The following is a 10595-nucleotide window of genomic DNA, read 5'->3' as shown; positions in this document are numbered from 1 at the left end:
CCTTGTATAGCTAGCTAGCCAGCCAATAAGGCTTCAAAGCTAGACCAAATATGTAGAGCAAAACCTATTTATTTATCAACATTGAAAACACCCTAAAATAAATATATAAATTTTTCTGCGTATCTACAATAAACTTCGGTTACCGTATAAAAAACAATGGCCTTGTTGAAAACGCGACTACTCCTTCTTGGTGTCCCAATCCCCCAAAGCTACTAATTCCATCAACCTTTTCCTTGTACAATCAACTTTCAAGAATGGAGATTGTAGCGGAGAAAATCAATACATATATTTCCAAATAATGCAACAACCAATCACCATCAATATTAGACACTTTCATTGCAAGTTGTTTTGCCTTTGTGATCTAAAATATCTGAGGATTATCGTTTAATCTTATTTTTCACTCGACTGATAATTTGATGTCACGGACATCCACCCATTATTTATCAGAGTGTACTTCTAGGGACACAGCAGTTTTCAGAGGATGAATTGGTAGCATAAACAATCTAGCATGGGAAGATTATTTCTTATTTGCAATATAAATCTTATTTGAAAGTAGAATCAAAAGGTGTTGTTTAATATCTTTTTTGTAAAAACATCTGTTCAGATGTGAATTATTTAAAACTCCATCACAAAGAGTTTAGCCTCACCATATGAACATGGGATTGAAAACATTCTAAAAGTCGGGAAAAAAGATGAACACGAAACTTTAGTTTTTATAGAATAATTTTCTATACTGTGATTTAGTTCCTCAATCTAAATATTTAAAATTGGAAACTCAAACACCGAACCTTTCAGAAATTAGAACAATACTAAATTTTGCCTATTCTCCGAGATGAAGCATGAATTAGCTAATATTAAATAAAAACTACTATTTTTCACTAAATTCAATGTAGATAACCAAGGTGGGATCAACAAGGCCAGGCATTGTCAAACAGTGATGAGGAAGGACAACCCCATCTTAATGGACGGGCATGATACGTCTTCTATGTTCATCGCTTAGACCTACAGACGAAGAGTTTCGGATCAAAAGAGTCCATGGTGAGCTTTCACAATTCTAAATGGCGTGTTGAGTGGGAACTACAATGACATATGAATGAATAAAGCTAGACAACATCCTACAATCAAAGAGGATGGACATGTTTTTTGCTTCATATCAGTTTATCTCATGTTTCATGCATAGAAGAACAGGTATAACAATTTCATGGTATAAAATAACCTGCAAGATACACAGCAAAATACATGTAAAACAAAAGCAATATTTCAATGTTTATTTTTGCCATTTCCATCATTACTTGAAATACATGTATATTCTATTGGACAAGAAGAAAAAATTGAAAATTTTCTATTTATTTACAAGAATTAGCAACTGAACACGCCTCCACGTGTTACTCCTTTACAGCACGAAAATGCAGCAAGCAACCTGAAAATTTTAACCGTCAAATTTAAGGAACCAGTACATACTGCCAATAAAATAATTTCAGATTCATAAAAATCAGAGCACATCTTCTATGAGCTGCAAATACACGGCCATCATCGAGAAAAAATGGATGAGCTATCCAAGCAAACATTATATCCAGGCCCAATAACAAAATTTGACAAGAGCCTCCCCAAAAATTTATGAGCTGACCTTGATGACACCACTAGTATAGGTAACACCAACGGGAAGCCATATTATTGAGTGGTATAAGCATCACTTCCAATCTCAAATGCATCCCAGGAAAAAAGTCTGGGATTCTTGTGATGTAATATAAAGAGATTCGATCGCCTAGTCAAAAAAACTCATGACAAGTCAAAAGATCCCTGCCCTTCACTGATTGCATACAGCAATTTCTTGTGCATGACTTCCTGTTTAAAGCACGGATAAAGTAAGCACCCGAAGATGTAAAAAATCCCAGATATTTATAAGTCCATTTTGATCACCAAATACAGTACCTTGGTAGAGTAAGGTGGTAGCTTTAGGTAATTAGCACAAGTCATGACACTAGGCAAGTCATCATCAGCTGATTCTGAAGGCCCAGTTCCATTCAACATTGCATTTCCAGCAGATGAAGAATGCTGCGCCCAGAAATGCTATTGTTATAGGAAGCAACAGAAAATTTAAGACGGTTTTGACAACTACAACACATAGATGACAATCATTTTCAAATAAACGGAGGTGATTTTAATTATAAAATCTACAGGAAGATGCCATTAAAAAAAAATGTGACACAGCAATGTGTTGATGCATCAGGAAACAATACCCATGCATCATTCCCCACCCAAAAAATAAAAACACCATGTTGATTGTATTGCAAAGTACTCCATACCATATTATTTCACAAATCCATACATGTAATTGACCCATGTGCACTTAATTTATTCCGGCATGCATATGATTTTACAATTCATCTTATGATACTATTTATGGAAATAAAAGTTGAAAAGGCATTTAACGACCTTGTAACAAGAGCCTATAGAATTCATGTATAACTAGAGTGACAGAAGAGTACTATACAATGTTATGCACATTCAGCATAGCATGCACCAAATGGAACATTAAATTGTAATAAACACGCTGCTTCAAGGCATACCTTTCTAACAATGGTTAATTTTGGGTTTAGCACAGCCAGACCACCAGGTGGCAGCCTGGGTGCTCCAGTAACAAACTGGCAAAAAGCACGCTGCTGCTCTGGTGTGAACTCTCCCATAATCTCAAGCAGCTAAAACATCATGGCCACAGCACCATAATCATCAGACGAGAATAAAAACACAGATACATATTCTCCCAAACATGATCCTCAAAAATCAAAGTAAAGAACATACGTTAACAATGGCTGGACTCTTGGCAGTGTATCCATGATCAAATTTTATATGATCAACAAGTGTCTCCAACTGCATCAGTCAAAGCATCCAATAAATAATCAAGAAAAAAGTTCCAGAATCATAATGCATAAACAGCAAAAAGAGAGTGAATTACCTCCCACAGTTCTCTTCGCCCACAAAGCAAATAATCCAATTCTTGCGGAGTGAATATTTGCAATGATGAGATGTCAAAAACCTACTTATTAAGCAGAACCAGAATGAGTTTGGAACAAGCATAATAAAACCAGAATGTGATATCAAAAAATCAAGGCAGTTATAATAGATTTTACAAAAACAGCATATGTAAATAGTATAAAAGGCAGACCACAACAAAATATATAATGCAGGAAACTCCATAGAACTTAAAATTTACAGAAATCAACTAAACATCCAAGGCACAACAATTTCCTAAAATAGTTACTGAGCTCATAAAAGACAGATGGAACTGGACCTGATTGAACCCAGCTCTAAACGCTTCCATTTGTCGCATGATCCCAGTCTTCACAGTTGCATCAACTACCAAGGATATGTATTCTTCCAAGTTATTGATATCAACCTGAAGCTTATAACAAAATTTGAGGAAAAATAAATCATCAGAATGAAAGATAGTTGCAGCAAGAAATATTGCATCCAATTATAAAGAGATGTTTAGGTTAAGAAGGGTTCTATACAGTTTCATCTCCTGGCTTCATCATGTAGTCTGGATAACCAGGAAGAGTAAAATCCAAGCAGAGATCTTTAATTGGGGTCCCACGAAAACATAAATCAGCATTGACCTCATTATTTTCAGCGCTTATTGATTCTAAATATTGTTTTCGACGAACAAGGGCATGCAATTCTTGTAAAGTCTTCCCAAATTCAGCATCAAACGAAAGAAAATCATACAGATCAAGCTCCTGCAATTGATAAGAGGATACATATTTCAACCAATAAGATCAACAGTGCGACAACAAAATATAGCTAATGTGCAGTAAAAAATGGTCTGATAGCCTACTTGACCAAGCACAAGTTTATAAAATGCCATTGAAAGTGGTAGGTCCAAAAGCCGCCCATCTTGAAGAGCTTTGGCCATCACCCGTCCGACCAGCCGGAAATACTCAATAGTCTTATAAAATTGGCTCCCTTCAGAAGCACTAGCGGTTGGTGGCCAAGGACGAGGGAACAGGCCAAGTGGAGCTTGGACAAGATCAGCAGCAACTGCAGTACCTGACCCATTGTTGGATTTTCCATTTTTTTCATCATCTCCATCAATTTCCATTGAAGGTTTCCCTGCTGCTGAATTTGACCTCCACATTCCCAGAGAAACTTTCTGTAGATCATGACTCAAAAGCGTGTAGAACTCTAAGGTAGGACCCAACCCAGTGCCAACCTCGCCAAAATATTCTACTTCAAGCACAGCCTTCTGACTAGAATACATATCCATTACTTTCGCAGCAGAATCCAAAATGCGGTTTCGGGAAACACGAACTTTCTGGCGTTGTAATCTTCCAACCCTCACCTCTCTTTCATTTGTTGACCCATGACCATCTGCACCCTGCAGCTGCTGAAGACGAAACAACGCACGAGATAATCCAAAAGCAGTTGAATAGAAGTACTGTCGCCGAGTCTCAAAAGGGAACAAGAATGGACATGCTTTTGTTAACTGATAACACCATGATGGAAGGCTCCCGCTGCACAGTGCCAGGGCATCCTGAATTTGTCGAGCTAATTTAGGTGTGAGCTTGCTATTTACGAATTCTTCTGCAGGAACCCTGGCACCAGTAGCAGTCAACTCATTCAAACTAGAGATTTTCCCCTCGGAGAAGTTGTCAGAAAGTAGTTGAACTCTCAAACGAGGTGCAAGCTGGTTCAAAGCCTCAAGTATACGTAGTAGAGCCAATATATTATAAGTAGGATTAGATTTTTCTAGATCACAAGGAAGTTCCGCTTGCAAGATGCTATCTAAAAGTGACATCCGATGCATTTGAGCATCTGAGTTTGAATTGGAAGGGCCACCTTTGGTGGACTTTGATGTGCTAGAACTTGAGCCTCCAACAGAAGCCCTATCAGCTTGGCCATCTGCCCTTTGATATGCAATGGTATATATATCACTCCAAAGCCTACTCCCATCACTAGAGATGAAGTCACTGCCACCATACCTGTCTTCATCATCATCTTCCAGCACAAGTTGTCTCTGGATAGCCTGATAGATAGTCAAATGCCTATTTAGCTGCTTCCCACCAGCAGTAAAGATCAACTTAGGAGGGTCACTAGAGCTACCAAACAGGGGACGTCCTTGTCGATCTCTTCCTCCTCTGATACCTCTACCATTAGCAGATCCAAGCCCAGCCATGGCAGCAGCAGCAAAAGACATAGCTCCCCTAGATCCATAAGAGCTCCTAAAATCAGTGGAATCCAAGCCCCTAACAGCAGCAGCCCTGCTACTAGAACCAGAAGCAGGGTTACTTTGGCTGTCACTTGCTGCTGGTGCAACATTGCTATCCTCCGGTGTATCACCCAATTTCACATCATGTACTTTGTCAGGCATGCAAACAGGAAGAGAATCATCTCTTAGCACCTGGGAGAGAAAAAAGATGATCAAATCTAGAAAGTGGTGAATACACAGCAAACAACAGGTTGAGTTTGCAAAAAGAAGTTTTTGAGGCAAAAAACTGATTTTCAGGTCTTTCATAATCTTTTCAAAAAGGTTTTGAAACTTCGATACAATTAAAACTATGGTTTTTGTTGCTTTTCCAAGACCATGGTTATGAAAACTCAATCCAAAAGGAGCTGTAATCAGACAAACACAAAGCATAAAGAAAGAAATTTAAAATATATAAGCTACATAATTAACAAAGACAAAGCAATCAGAAGACTAACATCTTCATGGTCGTCATCGTCGGAGATGTCATCATCTTCAATCACCAACGCATCATCAATCTCCACAGGAGAAATATCCAATTCCTCATCCTACAAAAAAATTCAAAAAGTTGTTTGAAAAACTGTCAAAATAATAAATATATGATATGTTTTGTATGGATGCTCAATAGATTATCCACAAATTATAATATGAAGCGGCACTCTAATAACTCTAGTTTTCTTGAGAAAAGTTTAGCGTAGAACTTCTCACTGGACTTGATTCATGCATACCGCAATCCACATGCAAATGCAAAGTTCCTTACTAACGAGAAAAGTAGACTCTTACGAATCCTAAAATTCAGTACTCTCATTATCAGAACTTGATGTAAAGAATAAGTTGAACTGCTTTTTAACTAGTTTTTAGTTATCAAGGAGATTCATTAAACTATTTTATTTGGCTAAAGCAACAAAGTTGGCTGCCATCCTCACAGGAAAATGAATATTAGAATTCTAATAGTTTATCATAATGCAAGTTAAGACTTACAATCAAGTTATCATAGTATCCTTGAATTATAACATACCTCAGAACTAGAATCCCCATTCACCGGTTTCAATTCTGCATCTTTATCAAGGGCTGCTCTTCTACGAGCAGCATTTCTAGTTTGAGGTCCTTTTGTCTCCTCCTGAGCTGGTTTCAAAACAGCTTTCCCCTTTCCCTTTGATGAGCTTGTGCTTTTCTCTGGTATTGGTTCCTTTCTAGCTGAATCTCCTATATTAACAGATGATCGGGATCTTGAAGAGTGACGACGAGTGGCAGTAGCAGGAGTTGAGGTAGAAGGGGATGATGCACCAGCTCCAGGGTGTGTGGTCCCCGATTCTGAGTTTCCTGCAGATTCAGACACCTTTTGGCCAGTTTCGTTTCGCTGTACTCGCGGCCAAAGAAATTCTTCTACAGCAGCTAAACTTGCTAATGGATCAATAAGTACAACATTGGAAGAGTAATCACGGAGACCCTTTTCCCCTTGGACCCGACAGAGACGTAACTTAAAAGGTTGAGATAGTGCACTCAATCCAGAAGACAGGCGTGCACCTCCACTGGATGACCTAGAAGAATGGCTAAGAACAACAGGAAAACGCTCCAAGGATGACAAAGCATTTTGAAGCTTCTGAACTAAGACTGTCATGGAGGTGGCACCCCCTCCATCAATACTGGAAGGAAGGGCCAGAGCAACAAATGATTTAAATCTTCTCAGTGCTTGTTGCCGAAGTTTGGGTAGGTTGGCTTCTGAAATTCTCTCCTTGGTAAAATAGCCACAAGAAAAATAATTTAGCAAGGTTGCCACAACACCACTACCAATAAACTCAAAAGTGGATACACCATCCCCCTTGCCTAGCTCTGCTAGCATCTCGGATATCACCCCAATCAAGTATTCTTCCTTATTAGCAGAATTGTCAATAAGATGGGAAGCAGAAGCCTTTGATTTGCCCTTTGCTTTAGTCTTTTGGTCATCAACACCAGCATTCAACTTTGTGCAGAGATTTTTCAAGTGTAACAGGTCATCGGTAACCCCAACTTCAGCAGCTCCGGGATCCGAAGGAAAGTGCTTATCTCTAAAATCTTTAGCACACGCACTAACTGCTAAACGCAAATTAGAATTAACGGTTGGGATTTCTATAGAACTTGGAGGTGATCCAGCATTTGCGCAAACTTGAGTCTTGGATTCTTCAGATGAATTTGCCTCAGGATTTGAATTCCCACTGCGACGTTTGTAACGCCTGGAACGTGATGATGATCCAGGAACAGAATCGTTATCCTTCTCAGCAGAAGCAGCTTGGGTAGGACCAGTATTTGGACTTCCAGCTAAGATAAGTTGATCTACAGCATGAACAACACCTTCTCTGACAAACATCTTGGAGAAAGTCCCAGGAAGTTTTTCCATAATAATCTTGGCAATTTGAAGGGCAGGAACCAAGACGTGTGGATCTTTCCACGCTAACACCCCAGCTAGAAAACTAGAGGAACAAATAACATGGATAAATAGTCATATGACTTACCCTGATGAGAGTATATAAAAAGAACAAGCATGGATAAAATTTGCTTCACCTTGATATGTTTGTCACATTAAGTAGAGACTGAATCATCTCCGCATTGCTGAAGTACATCAACTTCCCAATAACTGAGAGACATTTGTGGCGAACAGGACTGTTGACACTGGCACCATAAATCTGAACAACAAGCAAATGATGTCGTTATTATCAACTTCAGTGAACACAAAACAGATCTTACAATTTATACACTGCAAAGTCCACTAAAAAACTGACCGACCTGTATCAGAACAGGAAGAAGATCCATTCCAAATTGCTGCAGAAGTTCTGGTTGATCATTTAATAATTTCTCACGAGCTGAAACCTCAGGAACATTTCCATTATTATCATCTTGTTTCCCAGAACTGCTGGATGGAGACTTCTTCACAACAGATCCTTTGGCCAACATACTGGAGCTCGTAGGGAGGGAGATAGTTCCTTGTGGAAGTGGAGGAAGAAGCTCATTTGCCAGATTAACAATCTCAAAAACCTATATGGCAGCGTCAACAAAAATGAAGCTGGAACTTAGTTCTAAAACTGTTGAACAGGCCAAATATTTTTTAATCTTAGGAAAACTTCATGGTGAAAAGAATGCAATGGCACCACAAAACAGAATAAGCAGACGAAGAAGCAGGTACCTGATCTGCTGGTCTACTTAGAGCCGGAGGAACAGAGGAGATAGCAGAACCCGCAGAACCTAATAGTATATCTTTAAGAATGCCACTGACCCCAAGAAGAAGTAATGTTTTGGCTCCTAAAGGAGAGCCACTTGCACATGTGGATAGCAGTCGAATTAAGCCCTGAATGCCTTAAGTCAGAAAGGCCGAAATACATGACATAAAACTTAAAGGACAAGGTACAAACTTCTTTTACCGTATATGTTGGAGCATTGAGAGATGCCTGTCCACCACCGGAACTACTGGTGGAAATGAGAGAGGCAGCTTGAGCAACAAGTCCATGATTACACAATTCATCTAATTTGTCTGGTGATGAAGCAAAGGCTTCGGCAATCCTTGTCAAACAAACTGAAGCATGCTCCAAGACCTACAAATGTTCAAATTGCTTTGAGTGCAGAATAAACTAGAAGGTGGTGAATTGGCTGCAACTCTAAGAGAAAACAGCAAGATTACCTTTGCATCGTGGTACTGAAGAAGGTTGGTCAACAGAGGGACTGCTTCCATCACAAAGTCAGCTGCATCTGAAGGAAGTTTCTTGCACATATTTGCAGCAGTCGATAATGCTACTCGCTGAAAACATGACATTGATCAAAAGAGCCTCAATAAGAATGAGAACTACTCCACAAGGTTCTAGCATCTCTGCATGCCAAATTAACTTATTAACTAAAAAACAAAACTGCAAATCAATTACCTGAACTCCAGTTGAGAAAAAATCCAGATAAGAAAGCACTGCCATAAGAGCACCAGCACGCAGACATGCAGTTGGGTGCTCTTGAGATATTTTCTTTAGAGCTTGCAGAGACTGTCACGTTACAACAGAAGCAGCAGTAAGTTTCACTAATAAACCAACAGATAAAACCAGCTGATTGCAGTCCATCTGAATAGTATTGTCATAATGCTGTATAGAAAGAATGCAATTTTACCACTGACTAAAAGCAAGACACTGGCATAGCTAATCAAACATAAAATCCCAAATGACTAACCCATTTAATACATTCATAAGCCATCATTATTGTATACGGTATTCAAAGAACGGATTTGCCATGAATACCAAATAATCAACCACTTAAATAAACCATAGCCAGTCAATTTACGGGCAGATAAAAGCAACATAAACTGGGGAATCAAGAAACTAACCTGTTCAGCAAGGTCCATGTACTCAATAGTAATCAACCTTGCAACAAAACATGAAACAGCGCCATAATGAACAACAGCAGCACAAGACGATGGCAAAACATCACACAAATGTGTAATCGCCCTTGCAGCAAGCAACATAATATCAGGATTACTCTCATTATTCAACAAACCAACAAGAATCGGAACAAAAGAATCCACGGAAAAAGTGCTCAGACTCTCTTCAGTCCCAATAGAAAGCATTTCACAGAGCTGCGTTAAGGCTTCCACTTGCTTCCCTTCTTCTCCATCAGCCCTCAACCCAGACAGAATCTTCTTCAATCTCCCCGATTGATGCGAGCTTGAACCTGAACCCGTCACGGGAGAAGGCAACAAATCATCAAGACCAGCACCCAACTTTCTCAACAAACCCTGTAAGGCACTACTAGCTGAAGTCAGATTATGATGGAAAGCACCAATTCCACCACCTTCGCTGTCGTCATCGTCGTCGACATTGAGGTTATTATTGTCATTTCCAGAATCCAAATTATTGTTAATTTCCCTATTTTCACGCGAAACCCTAACTTCATGTTCTTTCTCTTTGCCTTTATCCGATTCACTGTTACTATTATTATTCCTATTCCGACGAGAGCGAGAAGAAGAAGACGATTCGACAGGTGTGGAGTCCATGGGGAGAGGGTGAGCACGTGTGGAACGAGAGCGAGTAGCGGTGGCGGTTGTTGTTGTGGCAGTGCGGGATCGTTTGTTAGGGCGAGTAGTAGGACTGGTGGTGGTGGCGGCAGATGAGGAGGCCTCCGCCCGTTTCCGGCTACGAGTTTCCATACAAGAACTAACCCACCAGAATTATATCCGTCGTCGCGCACTCACGCGCCACCGGATCGCGTTGTCATGACGAGAATTCAGCGCATCCGTTTGAAAACCCTAAAAATTATCGAATTTGGGAAATTTTGATCGGGGGAGAGAGGACAGGGGGGACCGGGGGTGAAGAGAAACCCTAAAATCAGAATAAATAAATAAGAA

At 39.6% G+C, this 10595-nt stretch overlaps 1 protein-coding gene across 4 annotated transcripts; it reads right to left on the bottom strand.

The window, feature by feature from the left end:
* Window positions 1-1242: 1242 nt before the first annotated feature.
* On the bottom strand, window positions 1243-10595 carry LOC7453645 (E3 ubiquitin-protein ligase UPL3). Of its 4 annotated transcripts, none has more exons than XR_002981394.2 (18): window positions 9579-10595; window positions 9133-9243; window positions 8895-9011; window positions 8638-8808; window positions 8403-8564; window positions 8006-8254; window positions 7784-7905; window positions 6261-7692; window positions 5701-5790; window positions 3836-5398; window positions 3513-3737; window positions 3293-3403; window positions 2957-3037; window positions 2803-2871; window positions 2571-2699; window positions 1933-2055; window positions 1628-1845; window positions 1243-1420 (listed from the first exon to the last, which is right to left on the bottom strand). XR_002981394.2 is itself a non-coding variant. In XM_024599499.2 (17 exons), the coding sequence occupies exons 1-17, from the start codon at window positions 10395-10397 to the stop codon at window positions 1780-1782; spliced, it is 5640 nt and encodes a 1879-aa protein (XP_024455267.2). In that variant the 5' UTR covers window positions 10398-10595; the 3' UTR covers window positions 1243-1779. The 4 variants fall into 4 exon arrangements, 2 of the variants coding, with proteins under 2 accessions (XP_024455267.2, XP_002305515.4); XR_008058998.1 differs by having other exon boundaries at window positions 3293-3397; XM_024599499.2 differs by having other exon boundaries at window positions 1243-1845.

The sequence above is a fragment of the Populus trichocarpa genome, chromosome 4, assembly GCF_000002775.5.
Source record: "Populus trichocarpa isolate Nisqually-1 chromosome 4, P.trichocarpa_v4.1, whole genome shotgun sequence".
In the NCBI taxonomy this organism is placed as follows: domain Eukaryota; kingdom Viridiplantae; phylum Streptophyta; class Magnoliopsida; order Malpighiales; family Salicaceae; genus Populus; species Populus trichocarpa.
Note: the sequence above shows the minus strand (reverse complement) of the source record. Positions and strands in the feature narration are given on the sequence as shown.